The sequence below is a fragment of the Pyxicephalus adspersus genome, chromosome 5 (genome assembly GCF_032062135.1).
Source record: "Pyxicephalus adspersus chromosome 5, UCB_Pads_2.0, whole genome shotgun sequence".
In the NCBI taxonomy this organism is placed as follows: Eukaryota; Metazoa; Chordata; class Amphibia; order Anura; family Pyxicephalidae; genus Pyxicephalus; species Pyxicephalus adspersus.
The window spans coordinates 35,564,378-35,590,181 of NC_092862.1; the positions used below are offsets into that span (position 1 = coordinate 35,564,378).

A 25,804-nucleotide genomic window follows, 5' to 3' on the forward strand; every position below is an offset into this window, starting at 1 on the left:
TGGACTGTAATTCTCTGTGTTTTGGTGCATGTGGTAAATAAGGTCCTAAGGCATCGCATATGGATGGATGGACTGTCCACTTTATGGGACCAATGTTCAGCATGTTGCTTTTCTATTTGTATGGATGTTTTAAAAAGTACCTCCTGTGCTTGCTTCCTTTTTCATAGGTTGTTCATTGCCATCTAGGTTCGACTCATCCTCATTTTATTGTTCTTTCATTCTCATTATTATACATAACTGGTTGAAGTATGTCACCATGTCCCGCTCCGCATGCCTATGTGTCTACCTAACTACTCCTCTTTTCTTTTCTCTTTTGTCTCTCCTTTTTTTTTTTTCTTCCTCTACATATAGGCCTGAACAAAGAGGGCAGTAGTGTGAATGTTGAATCTTTAGAGGAAGTCCTTAATATTTTAGCAGAGGAAAGCTCTGACTGGTTTTACGGCTTTCTCTCTTTTCTTTATGATGTAATAACGCCTTTTGAAATGGTAGAAGAAGAGGAGGGCGATTCTGCCGACGATGCTGATGGTGCCTCACAGAACGAAGGGGTTCAGGGAAAAAAGACCTGTGTCATTGTGGATTTGCAGAACCAATAGCGTCTGTGTTCAGAGACCGGCCTAAACTTTCTGTGGTTTTCTTCTTCCTTATAAGCCACAGTCGGTGGGATCTCCTTGTTCACAGTGGACAGTCTGGAGTGATGGAGCCATATGCTAGATACATAGCCGAAACCTTTTTGGCATAAAGACCAAGTACAACATAAAACAACTGTACAAATTGGTCTAAATCCACATGAAGAATTCTGCAATTAAGACCTTTTGTGTTTTCAATTAGTAATATTTATAACTTTTTTTTTTTTTTTTTGAGGGTAGGTTTGAGGCAATTCAACTTAGTACCTATTTTCTACCATGGCTCAGGAGCCTGCTTCAAATAATATAAAATAATTTAATAGCCCACCTGACCGTGCAGCACCATCTGTTCCTGCACATATAAATTGATTCAAATTGCAAAAGCCAATGTTTCAGAAACCGGAACAATTCTAGGAATTGCTCAAAAATTTAGTGGATGGCTTTTTTTATGTTTGCCAGCTTCTGTAACATATCCAGCCTTGGCCTAGAGGCTCCTTTTCATATCATGCAAAGATATAAAAATTAGAGATTCAAATCTTTTGGACACTTTGTTCAATTTTTATCTTCCTTTGGTGTATTCTCATTATTGAGCTGTGTTTTTTTTTTTTTTTAAATAACAAGATTCATATTTAGCCATACTAACAGGAGTCCGACACCTAACATACCGCACACAAGAGGGGAGAACTCAGCGTCAGTGGTCTGCTCAATTATTTTGGACGGAAATTCTTTTGGTAGGATTAGTTGATTAGGAATTTAAGCAGTAACTCCTTATATGCAGAATGTTCGTTTATGACATTTGATTAATGCTCTGGTATAATGCTACAATATAATCGTGTGACAACACACAACAACCTATCTGCCATGTATGCCCTACTGTTATGGAACAGCCAAGCCTATATCCTGTTTTGGTTCCATCCTGATAATGTTGGAAGATTTTATTATATGTTGCTTGCTTTAAGTTTCCATTTTTACAAGTTTTCTCCTCCTAATGCTGCAGTGTCAGTGCTTAGATACATTGGTCGAATATATATATTTTTTCCCGTAGTTCACTCTACTGCTGTCATAATAGAAAGTGGTGCTTCCTTAACTAACATTGGTATGGTCTTGATTTTGCATATGCTTGGCTGTAGCATACTTATGGCATGGATCTCCAGTCATAACTTGCTTGGCTATAAAATTAGGTATGTCTGACAACTTGACAAATGTTATGATTTCTCTAAACAATATTAAGTGTATTAGGTCTTATTAGTTTTGTTTATTTATTATGTAATTAAACCCTAAAACAGCTTTTTTTTTTATTTTATTTTTTTTTTAATTGAAATAAAACAAATATTCTTAGTATAAGGTGCGATTTGTTTTGCTTTATGGTGCATATGCATCAGCTATATCCTCTCAGGCAGGTATACGGTGAAGGTAGTAGAAAAAAAGATTGTTCCTGTCATTTTTACCTTACTGCTTGGGAAATGCTTTTTTTTTTTTTTTTTCATCATCAACTCCGGGCTTAATTTTAACATGCGCTTTGTACAGTGTTCTTCCCAGCCCCTTTTAGCCGGAACTTTTCAGTAACCACCCAACTGAAGAGTTGGGTCACAATACAGCAGCTCCCACCCACCTACAGCTTCTTCCCAACCAGCTTAAAAAATATTCTGGGTTTAACACTGGCTTTGTCCATGATTGGCAAATCATACATTTACCTTAATGGTGGTAATCTCCTTTCTTCCCAGTAATACTGCAGCAGAATACTTATAGGCTCAATATTCTCTTTTTTTTTTTTTTTTTCCCTGGCAGAAAGCTATTTGTTGTTTAATGGACATTTTTCCCCAATGAGGCAAGTCTTGAGCACAATAAGCTTTAACCAAGAGCCACATACAACTATTTATCCATAGTTTGGTCACTATTCTTATGTATGTGTTTGTATAACTGTACAAAAATCACCTAATGCCAAAAATTCAAAGGACATTGGGGTTTCCAATGTCAGAAAAGTCATTGTGGGAAAGAAAAAGAAGTCTGTTCATATATAGTACTATACACAAGTACAGCCCAGCTTGCTGATATCCCTGTGCCATCTGCTGCTAGACTGCAAGAGACCTAATGGTTAGGTAGTGTGATTTTTGAAAGAATGTTCTCAACTGTTTAATTGTATGCCTTTTTGACTGAATTTAATATAATGTTGTTTTTTGTAATTTGTATGTTGACTGATTTGTTCAATAAATCCCTTTTTATGCCAGCTAAAATGGTGTTTACTGAGAATATCCTACTGTTTTTTAGTGAACTTTGACATTATATTTGTTTCTTGCTTTGCCTTTATATTTATTCATCTTTTATATTTATTCATCACCCTTTCACTAGGCTTTCCTGGATACTGCTGGGTGGATAACTAATCCCAGAATTCATAAACCATATCCCAACATAGAATATGTTTCTACTTGCTCCCTGAGAACTGACTGGTAGCACTTACTACGTGTAGCATGTGAGCTCCCAAAGACCAAAGATCATTCATTAGACTAAGCCAGTCAATAATTGTCATTGGAAAGGATCGTTCATGATCCTTTCTAACGACAAAAGCATTAAAAAGCACTGATTATACAGCGCCATTCTACTCCATGGAGAAGGGAGGGTGGAGAAGGACGGAGCTGCACCCTGCTGTACTTTCTCCCCTTCACTTGAATTACAATCTGGTCATCGTTCGTGGATCTGCCAGGACTGATATGCCAGATTCTTGTCCAATACCAGCCCTAAGGCATTTATTGGACGAGAATCATCTGACGTGTGTACGTAACCTAAAGATTGTGGTGTCTCCAGAGTATTGCTGGACAGGCCACTATGGACACCTTCATTATGCATTGTCATATATTATGTGGTTATAAGGGCAAGGCTGGTAGCATGGGGCGTGTGTTTGAAAGTTTATGTATAATAGGAATAGTATTTTATTTTTGTAGTAGCTTCTAATGCTTTGCAGGCTTTCATTTACGTTTTTTTCTATACAGTGATTTCAGTTACAGCTTGAACCTTTTTTGTAGTTTTATTATGTGGCCTTTTCCTGTAAGTTTATTTAGTTGGTAACCATTTGTTTGTTTCATAAATATCAGGATTTCCATCGTCGGTGGCGGAGAAAGCTGCCAAAGCCCCAGGTACTTTGTTTGTATTCAGGGTGGTGATTGGCAGGAATGTGGAATTGCTTTGATTAACAAATACTAGAAAATGTTGTCATGTGAAATATGTATTGTTAAGCGTGAATAAAGCGCTTTGTTACCTGAATTACCTTTGTTTGTAGACTTCACTATATACTGAAAGTGAACAATTACTGAGAACCTCATGGCGGATAGAAAATATCCTGCAGTTTTCTTCTGGCTACTTTACACTAAATATAACTTTTAAATAAACTAACCAAGATTTTATAGTCATGGGGAATTTGGTGGGGGCTGCTTCTTTAGTAAATTAGGTAAATTAAGCCTTTTTTTTTGTGCCTTTCATCATTCTTTGTAGTTTGGTAACTTCTCCATCCCAGATGTATAATACAGGTTATGGTTAAGTTGAGAAAAAACTTTTGTCATTGTTTATCTTAACCCTAAAACAAAAAATGTAATGTATTACAGCTCACCAGTTCTTAGATATGGTGGCTGAATTAGCTTTTATTTTTCCGGCCTCATATGTTTTCTGCAAGTACATAAAATCACATAAAAGCAAGATAATCTTTGCTGTCTTGTTAAGTATTTATATCAGCCCTAATGTAGTGGAGATGAAACACTTATGTTTTAAGCCCAGACATCCTGCCACCCAGACAGGAAGTGTGTTGTGGACAAATAAAAACAAAGGGTTAAAGCCTGAAAATAGAAAACTTATCCAGACACCGTTTTCAAGGTGTGTTTTTTGATTTGGGGTACTCTTGGAGTCCTAGGTCAACTCATAAAAAAAAAAAAAAAAATACTATGCCCCCATGGGAAAGTGAAGTGTGTCTGTGTGTGTCTTTACCAGGGAAAGCATGATACTTGAGGACATTATTTTTAATGCTTTCCTTCTGGAAACTTAGATGCATCAAGAACCGCACTGAAGACTAAAACCAAAGAAGAAGGTATCTTGCATCCCGTGTGTTTTTAATTTATACATGCATGTGCATTAATGTGTGCTGTGTGCATAAAAAAGTACTTTTAAAGTCAATCTAGATTTTTAAATGTGACCCCCCCCCATATCACTTCCTTGCTGAAAAGCCAATGAAAACATTGATTTAATGCCCCCTATAGAAACAGAAAAAACTGGTAGTATCCCTTCCCCCTCCTTTTACGCCTTTGACATGTAGGCAAGGGTGACATTGTTATTCCATCGGCAAAATCCTAATCTGAGATATATGTGCTACCTGCTTGTATTTTACCACTTGTTTATTAAATAAACCTAACTGCGCTTGTTAGGTTTACAGTATATCTATTAGAGGGAATAGTCTACAAAGCTGTATGGGAAGTATTCTCAAGAACATAGAATTTCAAGCACAAAAAAAATGTGCACATCACATACTTAATGTTGGATTCTTGTTTAATCAATTTACTGTGTGCTGTGACTTAAATTTGGAAGTAAAATATTTTTTTTTTAATGTACAGGTGGCAATAATATTAATGGCAATATTAAAAGCATGGCTTCCCAAAACGTATTACATGGTAAATTATGAATATGTTTATAGTGATCTTTACCTGTATGTAGAAGTTTGGTTATTTAAAAAAAATCTTCAGAAAGAAGCTGTTGGGTTCATTGTAAATGAGGTGAAATTATGGGTAAATGTTTCATAGCCCTCCATGAAGTTTCAGCAATATTTATTTGGAAGGCATTTGAGGTCATCACTTTTATAAAAGTCCCTGATAAATAGAGCAGTGTGTATGTTGCATGGTTTTTATCCTGGAATAAAAGTAACTAATGAATTGGTTTGCAGAATACTAGGGTACTGTAATATGTCTTTGTTATTTGGCTTTGAGATTAAATTTATTCTATACTTTATGGTTTTGCAGTTTGCTGGTTCAAAAATTCTTTGGAATAGTAACGTGTGAAATGCTATTGACTGCATGTGTTTCCTGCATGGTATGGGACCATGATGTACCTAAACCCATGTGGAGAAAAGTCCAGAATACTAGTAAAAGCAGCAAATGGAAAAATAAAAGATTTCTTTGATCCTTGAAGTTCTTGCTTAACCACTTGTATATTTTCCAAATAGTGCTTCAAGTATCAGGGAAAATTGATGGAATTAGGGTATGCAATACCCAAATTGTATTAGAAATGGACAGGTAAATGAATTTCTGTGAAGCCACGGGATTAGTCCTGTGCATACATTTACAGTGAACATCCATTTAGTCCAGGTTAGAATGAATGCCTGGTTTTTCCAATGTTCTCCAGCTCATGTTTAATGGTTTCACCTCACCTCTAATGGATTCTTAGTAGCAATTAGCAGAAAATGTATTTATACCTTTTGATGATGATTCCTTACCTAAAAGGCAAAGCTTTCTTTGACAGAGGCTGGGCAAGCTTTCTTTGACAGAGGCTTGGCAAGTGCAGAATTTGCCCACTGGTACCATATGGCACAAATGAATATGAGGATTGAACTCAACTCAAAAGAAACCTATTTTGGTTTATTTTTTTTTAAACGAGAGTTCTCCAGGGTATCTGGGCAGCAGACTGCCATGTGTCTTGCCAGTCGACCATGTCCTTAAAGGTTTCCTTTCCATCTATGTAGTCTGATAAGTTGACTCCACATGGGTTCAAGAGTGTTACATTTTTTTTTAAATTTTTTTTTAGTTTGTTCTAAACTCTTCAGTCATTGCTGCTGTTTTCCTTTTTAATGTGTTAAACAAGTAAAAGATGATATAAAAGAACAGCTAAAAAAGGTGAAAGAAAAATATCTGGCACCGTTAAAAGACAAGGATCAGAAGCGCAAAGAAGGAGAGAAACCCAAAAGGGATTCTGGCAAAGGGAAGAAAGACCAAGAAAAGACTGAATCCAGGAGGAAGAAGGATGACCATCCCAGGGAGATTACAAAGAGAACAACAAGTGGAAGAATATCAAGCGAAGACAGAGACAAAAAGACTGATAAAAAGGCAGACAAAGAATTAATTGGTACCCCTCAGCAGTAATTATTTACTAACTAATGCAGTCTAGCAGTATGTGCCTAGAAGGTATTGGTGTGACAGATATAAATGTGCCTGTCACCTGTACACATCAGAGACAGATGTTTTAGGTGCTTTATCAATATGTAATGAATGACTATTGTCAGGTGCAAAGAATATGACAAAGGTCTTTTCTCTGAACATCTTGCTAAAGCAAGTTATGCAAATTTTTTTGATTGATTTCAGGGGGAAAAAATTAAAATATTTAAAAAATATATTTAATTAAATTATTTTAATTTTCAATCAAAATTTGGGCAAATGGCAATAGGGAAAAATAACACTGCAATTTACCCCCCCCCAGGGTCATTGGTTAGCCATTGTATTGAAATGAAAGCACTTCAATTTCAGGTTTTTGAACAAGGTGATGATACATTGAATACTTGTACACAATCACATCAATCCTAGTATTGAATATGAAAATAACATCAAAATCACAGAATGTATGCCTAGCATAAGGGCCTAAAATTGTTAGATCTGTCACGGAGGGGTATGATATTTGCTCTCACCTCTTGTGTATTACATTTCACCACAACCCTCTGCTCCTTTGCAGTTTGCCTGAGGGCTTAACATGGCAATCTGTGGTGCAATGTGTGTTTAACCTAACTGAATAGAAGGCAGTAATGGGCACATTAAAGGTCTGATGCATGTTATGTCTTCTCAATTAAACTCATTCATGGCCCAGTTGTTATAAGCAATGCTGAAATCTATTGCATCACTTTACCCAAACCTCTCAATTATGTATAGATAGCAGGCACATTGTAATTACTACAGCAACAGGTTTTCCAACTGCATAAGTAGGGCTTTAGGTGCTTTATCTGTAATTGGGTAGTAATGTTCATTTTTTATGTGCATAGGTGACAGTTTTGCAGCAAAAGATCATGTGAGTTCTGTCCGCCATGATTTTTTTTTTTACACCATGCTAAAAGGCAAACTGGTAAAATAAACTGTTATTTAATCTTTTTGTATAGTGTTTGTTTTTTTTTTAAAGCACTGTATGTTTCTCAGTACAATACAGTGAGCCTGATCTACCTTAAGGCTATATACCAAATGTTCAATAATTGTTGTTGGAAAGGCTCTTTCATGACCCTTTTAAACGACAAAAGACAAAAAATGCATGACGAGTGCTGTACATACAGCACCATTCTGCTCTATCGACGGGGGAAAACAGCAGAGCGGCACCCCACTGTGCTCTCTCCCCTTTACTTTCATTAGGCTTGTTTGATGTGTACGTAGCCTTAGAATGCTTATAACAACATTGCATTTTTCCATTCAAGTACCCTATGAAGCCACATAGATTTATTTTAAAGACAAAAAAAAAAAAAAATTTAAGGATGACTTGTTAATTCTAAATGCTAAAACTCCTAAATGGCTAATAATTTCCATCTACTGACGGATCAATGATGACATACGTCCGTTTGAAATGTGTAAACTCCAACTATCTACTGTAGGTCTGGATATTGACGGATGTGTGATGGTAGCTAGATGTCAAGCCAAAAACACCACTTAATGTCTTATGTCTTAATGTCTTCTAATGTCTTGATACAATTCACATCATATACTGGCTGTTCGTAGGGTGGATGCATTGCCAGAATGTTACTTACCTGGAAAAAGCAAGTTGTAGTTATCCCGATGACTAGCTTTAGGGAGAAAATGCAATTCCATGGTTTAGTACACTTTCCTGGTTGGTTTAGGGTGTGTTACTTTTAAAGCCTTTTAGGTCTGTTGGTTTTTTTAATAAAAAAATTGTAGCAAAATTAGTTGATGGTGCCCTCTGTCCATAAAAGGGATCTAAAGCAAATGTGTTTTTTCTGAATGCAGAATCTGTGATCTGACTGCCTTAGCTATGTACACACATTCAATACATAGCCTGTGTACATAGCCTTGGGTGATTGAGTGTGGGCACAGATCTCATATACACAACGGTACCTCATACCCACAGATGGCCTTTAATCCAGGCCAGAACTCTTCCAAGTTTTAAATTCTGATAGCCATTGCAAATAAACTTTTAAGTTTTAGTAAAAAAAAAAAAAAAAACAACTATCTGCCATTATTTGTTCAAGTACATCGGGTTACTCTGCGGTATAATAATCTGATAGCTAAATATCTTGAGCATGTGACTTGTACATGCCTCAGGTTCTTAACCCGTCATGGAGTGCTTTTACAGTTAAATTATGCTCACAGATAATCTACAGCAGGGGTGCCCACACTATTTTGGCCCAAGAGCTATTTTTTAAATTACCAATTCAAAATGATCTACCAACAATAAAAACCTAAACTCTACCATGCACAGGAGGTATTAAGTCTATTTTGAAAGGCAGTGCTCCGCGATCTACTCGCGTTGCCATTGCGATCTACCTGTTGGGCACCCCTGATCTACAGAATAGGTATAAATATTTCCACTGATGTTGTTAATATCAATATATATTTTAACTGAAGCAAGAGACTGTGTTTGAACTTCTGACGTAAAGCATTATAGTTTAATGACAAGGAATTGGAAGAATTTTGCTCCACCACAATAAAATTTTAACCTAAAATAGAAGTGACCAGTTACTGTTGATATTCAGCTTTTTAGGAAATAGAAGAGCTAACTGTTTTGCAATTTTTTAAATGGTATATTCAGTCATGTGAAAAAAGTACATTCTTTTTTCAATTCTAAAGTTGTACAAATGAGGACATATTAAAATATAACCTGGTCTTTAGCATGTTCTGAAATTATTTATATCTAACCTTGGATGTAAAAAAGCAAGGGTGTACTTTTTTTTTTTTTTTTTTTTTTTTTTTTTTTTTTTAATTTATAACTATGGTTTTGAAAAAACAAAACACATGCTGGAAAGCCATTCACAATCTTTGTTATGCGAAACACGATAGAAAAGGAAATCATAGCTCTATGAAGGAAAAAAAAAGTACTAACCACCAAATATGTAATTGGAAAAGCCAAGCTTGCTGGAGTTAATTACATCCTGTTGAATGAATACCTAATATAAATCTTTCAACACTTGACTCTTACTAATGGAAGAGAATCTATGAAACAGATACTGTTTATTTTAACACCACTCAAACAAATGTGTTTTCATGACCTTTTTTGGCACAGTGAATAGATAGTGACAAAATGCTTCAAACCCTAAAAACAAAAATATTGATGACATGAGCAAACATAATGAATAAAATATGCATATTTCTTTGAATTGCTTTCTGTTGTTACTTAAAATAATAACATATATACTGGGAAATGCAGGACTGAAAGAGCGAGAGGTCGCAAAACAAGAATCTGAAGACTCGGAGGGTGATTCACAAGCAACCTCAGAGTGTAAGTATAAACTGTATAGTATATACACTCTATTACCTTTTACAAACCACTTTCACTTGTATTTTTTTTTTTGTTTTCAGTTTCCTATATTCAGTGTGCAGATTAGAGAAGGTGTAGAAATGTTGTGTGGGTAATACAGATAATTTTATTTGAAATACAATTTTTACATGAGGACAGATTTTAGTTGCCCACAGAACAGAAGACGTAGAGAGAAAATCCACCAATGGGGATACCAGTTTTTATTGATTTATATATAGTGCCATCATTTTCCATGGTTCTGTGTGAAGTGAAAAAAACACCATAAAAGTATAAAACAGAGGTTGTAAAAGCATACATGTCAGTGACTAGTGTCAAACTAAACAAACCACCTAGGAGAAACTATAATGGGAGAGGACAGTTCACTTCTGAGGGCAAATGTCTTAGAGAAATTCCCTTCCCTTTTGGGCTACTTTCTTTTCCTGTTGTGTTTCTGGGATAGGAAGGAATGGAAAATCTTTCCAGTGGGACACAACTACACAGCCCAATACCCTATTGTATTGAAACCTAAAAAGGAAGATTCAGCAATCCTATACTTAGCCCTTCATAGAAGTAATCAGTTTCGTTAGGAGTGGGAAATGGACTTGGGCATCTGAGTTAAGAGCGTAAATTGATCTTAAAGTGAACCGAAGCCAGAATATGGACGTTTAATTATCGCTGAAGTTTCATTATCAACAAGACACAAGGACTTTTTGTCAAGTATTTGTGCTTATTAGGAATACTTGAATTTTGAATGTCTAAAACCTAGCCAATGGTTTATTTTAATGTAAAACTCACACACCTGGGTAATTCTACCCAAACAATCCTTAAGCAGAGGTTACCTTCGGAGAAAAGTATATGTTGGAACACTTGGCAGACCTGGGGAGGCAGCTAAGGTTATATGCCTTTACTTTCATGTAAAATTTTCACCTTTAGCACCCTCTTAGTTGGTAAGGTTTCCCTTTGCATTGAAAGGGCAGGTATAATGATTATTTTTATAAGAGGTTTTCACTGAATGCTCCTTTTGAATTGCAAAGTTTAATTGAGCTTTAATTAAGTTGAGCTAATTAAGTTGAGCTAATTGAGCTTTAATTTAGTTTTGAAAGTTTAATTGAGCAAAACTAAAGCCATCTGTATGACACTCCAAACAAGTCCAAAGTCTTTTTACTATGTGATGCACAAACCTTTAGAGTAAACATAAATAGTTTACCCTTCCTCACTGAGACAAATCCTCTATATTTGTGTCTTGCACAATCCCCCACCAAGGCACTGCAGGTCACAGTGGGATGTATTTATTAAGGGGCAATGCTGTCAGTCTAAAAAGCAGTGGCCAAGTCATGACCAACAGGTTGAAGTGAATAATCAGTGTCAATGCTGATAGATTCCTCCCCTTAACATTTTTTTTTCATTCCACTGTAGAGCAGGCAGACAAAGTCTACATGAGTGACATCTCTGTTCTGAATTCAAGAGCATTACTTCATAAGGAGCTGCATTAGGTGGAATTTGCTAACCAGATCAACTGTGTACTTTTTTTTTTTTTTTTTTATAAACAAATTATGCTCCTAGTTACTAATGGCACACAGTGCTATGTCCAAGGTTTGTCTGAAGAAATACTACATCAGAGCATAGTGGAATCCCATATAGGATTTTAAATACAGATATAAACATTTTTTAAAGCTATTGTGTCACAGCAGCCAACCTGGTAGCCCTCACTTTTTGAGCATGTGGTCAGTGGGGCAGGAGTGATATCTCTAGAACAACAAATTGCCAATAGCATTAGGCTGTTAAGGTTCCCACAGTGCTTGTGATGAAATTTTGGGAATTAAAGAACAATGAGCCTAATTTTACCAATTTATGCTGCCTTGGTGTTTTTTCTGCCTGACCAGTTCACTTCTGGACATCCAGCCAGATTTAAAACTAGCTAGGACACTGAACAATACCTTGTGTAACAAAGATCAATAGAATGTGAACAAATAGCTTGTCTTACTGTTATAGAACCTTTTTACACTGTGTGCACACAAACACTGCAGAATATTTAGTTTTTGTTATTATTTTACTAAAACCTAAGTTATAGATTGAATGTGGTAAATTCCATGGCTATATCCTGTTTGCATCGAAGGGCTGTGCCGTGTTCTTCAGATTTTCTTTAGAAGTATTTTTCTTCTGGGCCATAAAAATGTACACATCTTGCAGCCCTGATAGATGCTAAAAGGTGCTTTCTCACAAAAAAAAAATGCAACCACTGTGCAGCAAAATACCCATCTAATGCATTACAAACTAAACCTTACCCAAAGGAGCATCAGATGATGGAGGCTGAAGAACATGTTTATCAAGCACAATCCTTGAAAGATCATGGGAGAAATTTGTGTTTTATTGGTAGCAGTGTGTGTGTGTGTGTGTGTGTGTGTGTGTGTGTGTGTGTGTGTGTGTATATATATATATATATATATATATATATATACACATGCATATACCAAACTGATACCCTTGTCATTGTCCTTATGTAAGTGAAGAGTACTGCCAAGTCAGGAAACTGTACTATAGCCATCCGTTCTTACCTCTGATCTAAACTGATCTAAAAGATATATGCAGAGTTGCTATAGACTGGTAACTTTCATTCCTTATCAAACTATAATTTTCCAGAGCCAACAGTGGTCACCTCCTCGCCTAATTCCACATAATTTCAGTGATCGATCCATACGTTTTTGAATTCAAGCTGTATCTTGAGCACTGTAATAAAGCCATTTGGTGCTCAGTCATTGGAATCTAGTAAAATCTCAAAGTATTAGGAGACATTACATACATGGGTGTAATCCTGTGTACTCCATATGAGCTCAGCCTGCTAAATAATGGGTTCCATAAAATATGTAATGAAAACAAAAACTACCAGTAATGTAATTTGGGGATTAACACCATAATGCATGTAGGTGTGCATTGTCATCATCTACAATGCAGTAGTGTTAAAGCTTATCTCAACACATATTCTCATTTTGATTCATTGCTGATCAAAATCATTAACAGCCAGTTCAAAATGTGACCTTTTATCCTGTCATGTCCTGGGCGTTCCATCAGATATTTCTTTAGGAGGGAGGGGGGGCTTAGAAGGGAACTGTATATTTCACTTTGCTAAATGAATAACTTACACTAATTTATTAAAACAACACAAGTGATCTATAATATGTAACAACAATTTTAGGAAATACTAGTGTATTTTTGTACTGTATATGTTATCATTTCTGTGGTTAATCATTTGTAATTTGCCACATATGAACACATTGTAAAGAAAATGTTAAATGTTAAGCTAATTCAATGTTGACTCTTTGCCTGTGTACATACTGCAGTACTAGGTGTTCTGTATCTTGCCTGCTTTTATTCCATTCACTTCATGTGCTCTTGTCTAAATGGCAAACACTGAAACATAACCACTTTAATTGGCATCCAGCACACTGTAGGGATTGATATACAATTTAGATCAATGCTTGAATGTTTTGTACTGCTGATTGACTGCACATGGAGGGGGCTGAGCCAGAATGGTCCTAATACAAGCAAAGTTAAATGTTCGTTACATAAATAGTTCACCCCTCTGCAATAAGTGGAGACACAGCTGCAGTGCACAGATTTATCTGCATGGTGCAGTTTGACAAAAGATGTATCAATCAGGAGTAATATTTGTGCCTCGTACACATGTCAGATGATTCTCGTCTGATTCTTGCCCCAGGGCTAGTATCGGACGAGAATCTGACATGTACAGCGGCTGTCCGATGTCCGTTGTGAATCCATCCTGGCGGATGGAGGAAAGGCAGATGACCAAAATGCAAGTGAAGGTGAGAGAGCGCAGCAAGGTGCCGCTCGCTTGTTCTTCCCCCTCCCCTCTCTATAGAACATAACGGTGTTCAGGGTACAGTGCTTGTTCATCTTTCAGTGTTTTGTCTCAGGAAAGGATTATGAAAGTTACTTTTTTTAACAACATAAATCTAACGCATGCACGTAGCCTTACTTGCCAAAGGGTTAAACCACATTCAGGTTTTTATAAAATGGTTTAGAGCCATCTGCTAATTGCTGTGACCAAAAACAACTACTCTGCAAGTAGTTGTTTTTGGTTACCCAAGATTTGACGGTACATGGCTACGTCCATTGTCCCTTCGATGCAGTGAAGGTGTCCTGTCCCCTTAGCCGAAAAACACCCCCAAAGCATAATGTGTCCACCTCCATGTTTGACGGTGGGGATATGGTGTCCTTGGGGTCATAGGCAGCATTCCTCCTCCTCCAAACATGGTGACTTGAGATGATGCCAAGGAGCTCAATTTTGGTCTCATCTGACCACAACACTTTCTCCTCTGGATCAATCAGATGTTCATTGGCAAGTGCAGACGGGCCTGTACATGTGCTATCCTGAGCAGGGGGACCTTGCGGGCTCTGCACGATTTAAGGCCTTCACGGCGCAGTGTTATGTTACCAAATGTTTTCTTGGTTTCTTTGGTCCCAGCTGCCCTGAGATCATTGACAAGTTCCTCCCGCGTAGTTCTGGGCTTCTTCATCACCATTCTCATGATCATTGAAACTCCACGAGGGGAGATCTTGCATGGAGCCCCAGACCGAGGGAGATTGACAGTTATATTTTGTTTTTTCCATTTGCGAATTATCGCGCCAACTGTTGTCACCTTTTCACCAAGCTGCCTGGCGATAGTCTTGTAGCCCAGTCCAGCCTTGTGAAGGTCTACAATCCTGTCCATGACATCCTTGGACAGCTTTTTGGTCTTGGTCATGGTGGCTAGTTTGGAATCTGATTGATTAATAGCTTCTGTGGACAGGTGTCTTTTATACAGGTACTGTAACAAGCTTGGATTAGGGGCACTCCCTTACAGACGGTGCTCCCAATCTTAGCTTGTTACCTGCATACAGGGAAGACACCTGGGAGCTTGAAATCTCGCTGGTTGATAGTGGATCAAATACTTATTTCACTCATTACAATGCACATCAAGCTCTGACTTTTGAGCACTGGGTTTTTGAGGGTTTTGTTGTTCTGTCTCACAGCTACAATAAACCTACCATTACAATTATAGAGTGGTCATTTCTTTGTCAGAGGGCAAACGTACAAAATTAGCAGGGGATCAGATACTTCTTTCCCCCACTGTATAAGTTGAAATAAAGCATTAAACAAAATACCAATGCTTGGAGGGAAATATTTGTAATCATTACATTGTAGCGTTGTCATCCCTTCCTCTCCCAAACCAGAGACTAGTATTTGAAAATGCAAAACATAGCAATCCTTGTGTGACCACTTCTTGGTGTCATAATTTCAGAATCCTTCTAAAAGCAAAAGCTAAACAACCTATATGTACTCTGCCACTGTTTTATTTGGCATTAAGCTTGCACCCCAGTCATGGGGCTAAGCTTTGAAACTTATTTCATTTTCTTTCTCGTCATTTCCTTGGCTGGTTCTAGCATCTGGACTGCATACATAATTATTATAGACTGATGCATTATGATGCATTATAAAGAACTTCTTTGCGGGTCCTAACCATAAACAAGAAATAGTCTGTCTTGTTCCTGTCAGAAGCCAGAGCAGTTTGAATTACACTTGATTACATCTTTTTCAGGGACCTGACCAAATTAAACTACATGCTGTTAGATATTGAAAAGCTCAAGGGTTACTGCATATCCACTCTTAAAGCTATTATTAAAGCCAGTCGGTGACAAGTCCACAACAAATGAATGAGCACAAGATACGACACTTTGGGGCACTATCTACTATTGAATATTTTATCCAGACCACTAAAGGAATACAAGTAGAAACTCTTAGCCGGAGGTTTATTTCTCTGCACCACTACAAACTTATAATTGGTAAATGGGCATGGAGGTTGTAAATACATTTTATGTATAACAAATAATGAACATCTAGGTATTACCTCGTAAAAGTATTTGGGACACTGTATATGTTCTATACCTTACTTATAAAGAGACAAGAGCTGTGTGTGGGACCCTGCAAGTCCACTCACTGCAGACTACCAGGGGAAATCCACAGGAATGAGAAGACAGGACCCTGCACCAGAGTGCAGCAGAAACAGGATTTTCGATTTGCAGCAGTCTTTAATGGATTTTTGGTAGTTCTGTCATACAGCATGAAATGCACAGCTGCACAGTATACATCTCCATTAAATGATTTCTAGGGAGATACTGTATGCCTTATTGCAATTGATAAAAAAAAACTAGGATAGTAATTTTGTACAATAATTTAAAGTAAATGTAACTTGCCTTGAATGACTAAGTATTTGGTAGTATATCCCTACAATTGTATTTCAGATATAAATGATAATGACCTAGAAGACATTCTGAATGATGAACCAGAGTCCGATTCACCATATGATGGTAAGCTTTCAATAAAAAGCATCTCAATGTAATGAAGTATGGTATCTATCTATTTTTCTGCCAGTTTTCTCTGGGTTAAAAGGCCTTTATGCAAGTGCATTGCAAAACCAATCCTAATGCCCAAATCTTTAATGAATTTGACATCTAGGCATACAAGCACCTAAACAAATTGTAGCAGTTATAATGGACTTGTTTAATATCTGACTGTTTACATTATGCTATAACAATGTACAGTAAAACTATTTTTTGTATACTTGTAGAGTGTGGTCATATTTTTCTGTTATGAAGCCACACTGCTAATATAAATATTCATATTTTATTTAGTTAATTTACAAACTTGTTATACTTTCAGATGTCAATGACTTGGAGGAAGCTTTGGATGATCATGAAACAGCCCAGGCCAAAGATGGTAATTTTTTTCTTTACCTGTATAAACTATTGCTTTAGATGTGATGTCTATTCTTTTGATATATTTTACCTGCTGATTTTTTTTTCTTTAAACTACTATGCAGGCTGATTGTAGACACTAGATGGGGTTTTAGTTGCAGAGAATAAAAAACATAGAACAATGTTCACTAATAGTACTGGATAACACCTTTAATAAATATTTTCTAGACCAGTATTGGCTATGGGTCATTTAAGGGCTGGAAATTCATAGTTAAATTAGGTATGCCTTGCTGTTAAAAAAAAAAAAGAAAATGTAGCATTTAGACCAACAGAAAAACACAATTGCAGACCAAACGTGTTAGAATAATGTAGTACTTCTCCTAAATTATTTAAAATATAAAATGCACTTACTAAGGCTATTTCACTTACAATGGAGTAGGTGGTAATTGCCTCCAGAATTCAGCACTGCTGTAAGAATTCAATTTAACTGCTTTGGTTTAGCTGGCTTTCTGCAACTGGTGGCCATGAGCTTGCAACTGGAGTCCTAGAGCAATGCTTAACTCTTGAGGCAATTGCCACCTGCTGCCTTTTAAGTGAAAATGTTATTTATGTTTTGTGTATTTTAGGTATCATGTAATATTTAATTACATGTTATTCTTGATCCTGTATGTTAAAAAATGTCAGTTATATTTATTTAAGAAATGAAATTCAGATAAAATAAATGTTTTTTTTAGATGTAGTGAGCAACTTTGACTTAGAAGACGCATTGGAGCCCAGTGATCCAGAGCCTGGTAAGATATTAAGGAAACAAAAAGATATGTGTATCTCTTATTGAGTAAAGTGTAATACAGTGTAACCTTTGTTCAGCTTTCAATCAGTCAAAGCAAATAAGAAATATTTCTTATAGGTTAATTTATATTCTTAGGTAACAGTCCTTATTGGAACAGAGTAGACACTTTTGGCAGGTTTTTTGATAGAGAATGTTTGATCAGTTCTGTTGGTTCGGATACTTAAGGATGTGAGGCTATTTGTAGCTAACATTGGCTCTCAGAAAATATTAGGAAATATTACAAGAAGGTAGACAATATTAAATGTCAACACACCTTAAATCTGTCTTTTAGCCCCCCTAAATGCTGATGCAAATACTCATTTTTTTTTTTTAGAAGTCCCCACTAGGCATTTGTAGATACAGGCCCAGTGATGTGACAATAACTGGTCTTGTCAGTACATTACAAAGACTCCAAGCTTTTTTTTTCTGTGGCATGAAGGTCGCTATACCTGTAATTGTAATACCAGGAAATCTGTTGAGGCCCTATAGTGCTTGTCTTCCCATATTAACATAAAATCCAAGAACAACAATTTGGTGAGAGGTGGCATTAAACCTTATGGGTCCTTAGATATAGTGGTGTCATTAGTTTTCTTTATTCAGCCTCTTCACCTTTTTTTGCTAACATGATGATGCTGCTAGTAACACACTTTCTGTTTTTCTTAGATGTAGTGAGTGACTTTAACTTAGAAGACGCAGTGGAGCCCAGTGTTCACAAATCGCTGAATGCGGAGCCTGGTAAGATTTTATGGCAACAGAAGTATTTATGAATGTCTTCATCTTATTGCGTAAAATAGACTTCAAATGGTGATACGCTGCAATCCTAGTTCTACTTTTAGTTACTCAAAGCAACTAAACATAATTTCTGTTTGGGTAGTAGGTGTTCTTACACATTGCTCTTTTATTGGTTCCCAAGGGAGTTAAATCGTGTCTGATCTCCTAGTTTTATCCAAAATTAGGTCCTTATTGGAATAAAGTGGTCACTTCTGGCACGTTCTTTGATTTGACTTCTGTCATAGCTGTAGACAAATATCTGGTAGAGTTTGTCTTGTAAAATGCTAAAATATATATTAATATAACTTAACATATGCCTCGTGTATAGAATTTTGATGCCAAAAATGGCTATCTAGGTACTGTAATAATTTTCTCACTAAAAACATTACAAGGAAGTGGACATCAATATATGTCAAGCCATACCATAAATTTTTCTTTGTGCCTCATCAGACCTACCCTGCAGCCCACTAAATATGTCTATGCAAAGACAGGTTTTCCAAAAGTCCACAATACCCATGCATGACCCAATTAATGTAACAATGGCTGTGCTTTTTATTTTTGTTTCCGTCCAATAATCACCCCGAGCCTTATATCGGACGAGAATCTGATGTTTGTACAGTGCTTGTTGTCCGTCCTAGTCGATCCACTGGAAGACGAACGATCGTAATGAAAGTGAAGGGGGTAGAACGCAGCGGGGTGCCACTCCATAGTCCTCCCCTCTCCATAGAGTGTAACGGCGCAGTATGTACAGCGTTCGTTCAATCTTTTTCATTGGAAAGGATCGTAAAAGATCCTTTCCAACAACAATTATTGCACGTGTGTAGCCAGCCTTAGAATACCAATTAAGTTTGCTGTATGGTCTCTGCCTTTTCATAACATAACATTTTTAACTTCCTGTGTCCTTTTGGCTCATATAAACACCAAGAACTAAAAATTTGATATTACACATTACCTGTCCTTAATTTTGTTGGTGCCATTTTTTCAGCTTCTTTAAAAAAATTTCTAACTTGGTAATCCTGGCCGTAACACACTCTGCTCAAGGGTGATAAATGCACACTCACTAGAGGACATGGCAGCAAAATCCCTCTCCCTTTTTTTTCTGCTCCAAATCATATGGGGGGGGGGGGTCTATAGTCCTTAGGGATAGCTGGGAACAATTTACAGATAAGATCAGAGACACAGACCAAAGGAAGTTATCCCTAACATGATTTCATAAAAGGACTATGTGCTTTTGTTTGTGCTCAGTATACAGATAAAACTAAACACTTTCAATCGTATATTTAACAGATACAAATAAAAGTTTTTTTTATTGGCATGTTAGAAGCAGAAGATGAGCCAGAAGAAGCCAAGCAGGTGACTGAAGAAAAAGAAGATTCCAAGGAAGAGGAGGCTGAAACAGAAGGGCAAGTTTTAGTTGAAGATAATGAGCCTGAGGGAGAAGACACAGACCAAGATGCTGCAGCCCCTGAAGATAATGTTGAAGACTTGCCACTAACCCAGGACGATCAGCCAGAAGTAGAAGAGCAAGGGTCTGATGAGGAAGAAGATGGAGCAGAACCTGTGGTGGAGGAGTCTGAAGAAATAGTTGAGACAACGGAATCAGAGGAGATTATTCTGGAAGAGGAGGCGATTGCAGTCGAAGCAGAGATAGAGCCACTTGCTGCTGAGAAAATAGATGAAATTCCTGAAACTCTAGATGAAAATATCAATGAAAATGCGGAAGTAGAGGAAGCGCCTGATACTGAACCAGAATCTCCGGAGGAATATGAGGGTAATCAAGATGAATTGGAAGTGCCAAATAGTCAACAGGAAGAATCGCAAGAAGAGAATGTATTTTCGGAAGAGGTGGAAACTGTTGTAGAGGAAGAAGTTATAGAGGAGGAAGTAGTAGAAGAGCCAGCTGTGGAGGAGGAAGTAGCAGAAGAGCCAGCTGTGGAGGAGGAAGTAGCAGAAGAGCCAGCTGTGGAGGAGGAAGTAGCAGAAGAGCCAGCTGTGGAGGAAGAAGTAGCAGAAGAGCCAGCTGTGGAGGAAGAAGTAGCAGAAGAGCCAGTTGTAGATGAGGAAGTAGCAGAAGAGCCAGTTGTAGAGGAGGAAGTAGTAGAAGAGTTACCAGAAGAGAATGTATTATTCAAAGGTAATTATATACATACATGTCATTCTAATTAGTAGTTATCTGTTCCTGCCATGACTACAGGTTAATCAGTTTGGGCGAATAACTTAGTCATTGAGTCCATTTCCAGTTATTCACACATTTCTGTTAAATGACTGAATGAACAGTATTTCTATTGTGTGCTACTTCCCCCACCTCCTAGATTGTAAGCTCTTCTGAGCAGGGTTTTTCCCTCCTCCTGTGTCAGTCTGTATCTGTCTGTCATTTGCAACCTCTAATATACAGCGCTGCGTAATATGTTGGCGCTTTTTAATAATAACCGTGATACCAGAACTTTATACAAGTCTACATATCAACTTTATACAAGTCTTTATACAACAGTATATATGAGTAACAAGTTTTATTAATAGTGATGATTCCATGCTAAACTCTGTTTTTCTTCTAGGTTTAGTAACTTAAAGCCCCTAAGTATGATCTGATTTTATATATGCTTGTTTTGTTACAGTATAAAAATCAAACTAATGTCTTAGTTTTTATGGTTATAATGTATTTCCTCTGGTTTAAATGTATTTCCTGGTTATAATGTATTTCCTCTATCACACACATTTTCTTTCAGTGCAGCTTTCAGCTTTTTTTATTATATGTTTTTTTCAGTTACCTTAATTAGACAGACAGATGGGAATTGCCTGGGAATAGTGTTTGTAGCCCAATTTAGCAGTATTTCCTGGCTGTTGCTCTGTCTCAAAGCCAGTACAGAAGCAGAAATGTACAGTGTTATAAAATAACTGTTTTGTTGTAGCTTGTATTTTCAATTTCCCAGTGATATAAGTCCAAGAGTGTCCTGCATTCTTTTGTAGAAAATTGGGGAATTTGAGGAGAGTGCCATGAATCAAAAGTTTGGATAAGTGATCTGTACCTTCTAATTCTGGGTAAATGTAATGTGGGTATGGCATCAACCTGGGTATGAAGGTACTTATCGGTTGTGCTTGATTATACCATCTACATAATCCAACTCATTTCTAAAGCTATGCAAAACTATGTTACTTAGGGCGTCCTTAGATGATATTTTCTATAGCAAAGTACAGAAGAGAGCTTTTCCCATTATTGCTTTGATAGCACATTAGTTCGCGCTGTTTGTTTTGCCCTGTTTTCTAACAAAATTTGAGGCCTTTCAGAAGCTGGTGTGTTTTATTGTTAGGGTTTGTGGCACTTTATACAGAGATAAGCATTTATCTTATTGTTTCACTTCTAAAGCCTACTGGCTTCATGGTGCTTGTTTTGGGGTTCAAAGCAAAAAAAAAAAAAAACTGATGGGATCAATACTTCAATTTTTGAAAAGATGCTTGTTCTGCTCTAGTTCTATTGTTTATGTAAAGCACTGTAGTTCTTCAAATTCATCTTTTCATACCTTTCTGGCTTTTCCTCTGAGAGGTAGACCTATGTTAGCCTGGTTTTTGTTTAGACATCTTTGTCAATTTAGACTTGAGATGACCACAAGATGTCAGCATTGTTTTCCAGATCCGTGTTTACTAGAAACAATGAACAAAGAACTTGATTGTGCTAGATCAGTGATTTTCAACCACTGTGCCGCGGCACACTAGTTTGCCATGAGAGATCTTTAGGTGTACCGTGGGAAATTATCTAATTACCATTGTCTAGTGTCTGTGCTGTAGTGACTGGCAGAGTAATGTAATACTCTTCCATGTCAGTGGGTGGCAGTAGGTAACATAGTTTTCTTGTTTATTCTTAGAGACAAAAGAATTAGCTACAGAGTGTCATTTTGTAACATTTTTGATTTGTGGTGTGCCGCAGGATTTTTTCAATGTAAAAAAATGTGCCGTGGCTCAAAAAAAGTTGAAAAACACTGTGCTAGATCATGTAGATTTATGTGTTGCCTATTAAGACTTGCACTAAAAATGGCAGCCATAATCTGAAATATAGAGACCTTGCTATGGCACAAAGACAGTTTGTGTACCTATTCTTTATTGAACAGGAAACAAAAAAAAAAAACCTTACGCTGATTAAAGAATACATAGCCTACCTCCTAAGTACCTCTGTTTTTTTGTCCAGGGATGGCTGAAGTGGGCCAGCATCATCTTACTTCTCTTTTTTAGTATTTTGATAGTTGGGTTAAAAACCACCTGCTAGCAATACCAATACTGGATTACAACTGCAGGTTCCTTGCTGCCTTATTATTATTACACAGTACTTATATAGCACCATTATATTACGCAGCACTGTACAAAGTCGATACGCATGTCAGTAACAGGAGCTCACAATCTGTGTCCCTACCATAGTCATTATTGTAGTCTAAGGTCAATTTTGAGGGGAAGTCAATTAACCCACGCAGCCACATGCAAAGGCAAGAGTGCTACCTCTGAGCCACCGTGCTGCCTTACACAATAAAAGTTTGGAAAAGCAGGGCAAAATTCTTACAAACTCAGTAAAATTTCTGACAGCTGCAGCATTTGCTGAATAACATTAGTAGCCTACTGATTGATTTGACTTGTTACCTGCAATTACCTTTTTGCTGTTCTTGTGGGATGGATCAATGAAAAGTAAAAGAAGCACAAAAAATCTAATAGTGTAGATGCAGCTCCCTCTGTCGTATTTGTCTCTTTCTCTAAAAACAGCCGCCTGGTTATTTTATGTCCGAACCATGGAAGATTAGCAAACCTAAACTTCAGTTCATTCCCTTTATCACATCTAGTCCACATGACCAAATGTAAAGTATTTTTTTTTTATTTATTGGTCAACTTGAATCTATTTTAGAATAAACAGAGCTTGTAAATCGTTCATATTTTGCCTTTTTCTCATTCTGTTAGAAAATGAGCCTACTCAGACAGAAGTCGATGAGTCAGCGGATTATCAAGGTATGTCCAAAGAAAAGTAATTAGGATGTCTCATTTTTTTTTCCTAGTCTGTTTTTTTTCTTTTAGACTTTGTTATTTACAAACAAATTCTTGCCTATATAATTACTTTTCTGTCTGAAGAGAACTTGCTGTTTTAACACTTATAATTACTTCATTATACATACTTCGCATTATATCTATAGGTCTTGTTTAAAGAGGAATTTAAAAAACTTCTGTTTACATGTAAAAGTAGGCCATGTAAACTAACCTCAATGTAAATTCAGCAACACTTTAAATATCCTACAGTTGGGCTCATTAATGGAAGGATTTAGAAACTTAAAAATTATGTCTTGCCAGCCCATCTCATTAGCTTGCTTATAGTGATCAGTGGTGGTGGGTACAGGCCCAGGTTTTAGCATTGTCCCTGTTTTTCTTCCAATGCTATTGAAGCAGGATGTGCACAGAGAGTGAATTGGTCTTGGAGTGTAGTTTTTGAGATCAGCTTATTTCCATGTTAGTTGAACTCTTAGCATTATAAACTGATCATTAGATATTAAGAGACCTACACCCTACAGCTCCCGGACACCCATTCTTGTCTTGTCTGGGTACTTTGGTAGGCTCCAGTTCATATTTAAACTCAACCGATTAGTTAATGCTCATTCTCTGTCTTCAATATTGTTAAATCACCACCCAAGGAAAAGGTATTTAAGGTTTGTCATAAGTCTTCACACTTGTTTCTGGACAGTAACTGAAAATACTGAGGCCAGCTGATAACCATCCCAGCTAGGTATCCAACAATTCTAGAAGATTATCAGCAACTGTGTAAAACTTTCTCTCATGGCTGGTTTCTTTTTAAGAGTCCACCGCTGAAGACTGATATGGGTATTTATTGCCAATTTACCAATTTATTGCGAAGGTCCTACAACACTGGCTTAAAAAGCTGCATTCTTGTCTCATAAAATTTAGAAGGAGCCGAAAAGCTACTTAAAGCAGAATGACACAGCTTAGGATGTAAGATGCAGGTTAGAATAAGGTCAGCTAAAGGTACCTGAAAACACTTGGTAGTACCTACTGGCAGAAGCTTGAGCCAGTGCACAGGTGCGACCACCTTTGGGACACTGCATTATGGATAAGATGGGATTGTGGGATTGGGGGGGGGCTCAACAATAGATATTAAGACAGATTTTCTAATGTCTCATTGAACTATGTCTCCTGATTGGCATACAGTGGCCTCTCATAGGCATGTCTGATATGACTGCTATGGGAACCCCATCTAAAAAGGTTTTTGTTATATTTTGTTTTTTTATATGTTGTATTATGACCCTTATATTGGTGTGGTTTTTGCAGCTGTTCCAGAAGGGGAAGTTGTCCCTGAGGAAACAGAGGACACTGCAACAGAAGTACCAGGTATTTTTTTTTTCACTAACAAATTGGATGATGTTAAAATTTTGTAATCAAAAGTCTAGTTTACTTATTGATGGCATGACTTGAAGCTATTGTTTTTCAGAACTGGTATTGGTAATCTCAGTGACACTGTTTTTTGGGGTTTCTTTCTTTCTATAGTGACTAACAAGATGTGAGACTATTTTATAAAATCTAAATACAAAAGCTCCCAGAAAGGCCATGTAGCCCTTTCCCCCTGTGCATCCGTCATTTGCTCAAACTTCCTTATGTTTGCACATTATTTTTTCTTCTTCCAACATATCACCGTCAAGAGAGTGGCTGATCAGTTCCTGCCTTGTGTATCCCACCCTTTCCTTTGTAATGAAATAATGTATTTTCTGTGGTGTTAATGTTTGGGCTGACTGGTTTATTAGGCTGTAAAACTTTATCCAAAGTGATTTCTGTATCTGTCAGAGCTCCTATATACTGCTACAGAAGTGTAATTTCAGTGTTGCTTGCGTATGCACCTTTTGCAGTCAGCCAACTTTCTGATCTCAGTTTACTGTAAATCTCATCAGAAAACAGGTGCTGCAGTCCTCAGCTGCCTGTACTGTGTGCTTTACGAGTATGCCCGCATAGCAGAATTCTGTGCCAAATTGTAATTAGCTTTGTAAAAGTGTTGAGTTGGAAGTGTCCCTTGGTTTGTATTATTGCATATGCTGTTAATACCAGTTACTGTTGCAGTAGTTTCTCTAAATCAGCCTAATATTTCTCAGGACTTTTTTTTGTTTTGTATTGTTTTTTCAATTTTGATACTCTCAGCAAGAAGAGTTGTATTTGTTAGTGTGGAGATTAGTATATTCAGAGACCATCGGCTAATTTAGCTAACACACCAGGACATGGTGTAGAGAAGGGGGCAGCACAGGTACAAATTGTTTTTCAAAATGCAAAATAAGTACAAATACCAGTTTTAAAAAAAAAAAAACGTTTCTGGCTTTTCCTTATTATACTGTAT

The 25,804-nt window shown here is 37.0% G+C and overlaps 1 protein-coding gene across 13 annotated transcripts in view; it reads left to right on the forward strand.

Moving 5' to 3' along the window:
• Positions 1-25,804, forward strand: part of ASPH (aspartate beta-hydroxylase) — a 106,793-nt gene that overhangs the window by 26,958 nt on the left and 54,031 nt on the right. For 9 of the 13 annotated variants that reach the window (XM_072411135.1, XM_072411134.1, XM_072411131.1 and 6 more), the window contains 8 exons: positions 10,002-10,073; positions 16,392-16,457; positions 16,810-16,866; positions 17,579-17,635; positions 18,337-18,408; positions 19,766-20,578; positions 23,380-23,427; positions 24,754-24,813. In XM_072411135.1, the coding sequence (XP_072267236.1) occupies positions 10,002-10,073; positions 16,392-16,457; positions 16,810-16,866; positions 17,579-17,635; positions 18,337-18,408; positions 19,766-20,578; positions 23,380-23,427; positions 24,754-24,813 (1,245 nt within the window). Of the gene's footprint in view, positions 1-351; positions 2,851-3,712; positions 3,755-4,653; positions 4,696-6,455; positions 7,726-10,001; positions 10,074-16,391; positions 16,458-16,809; positions 16,867-17,578; positions 17,636-18,336; positions 18,409-19,765; positions 20,579-23,379; positions 23,428-24,753; positions 24,814-25,804 lie in introns of those variants that run through there. The other 4 variants (XM_072411141.1, XM_072411140.1, XM_072411143.1 and 1 more) reach the window with 2 other exon arrangements.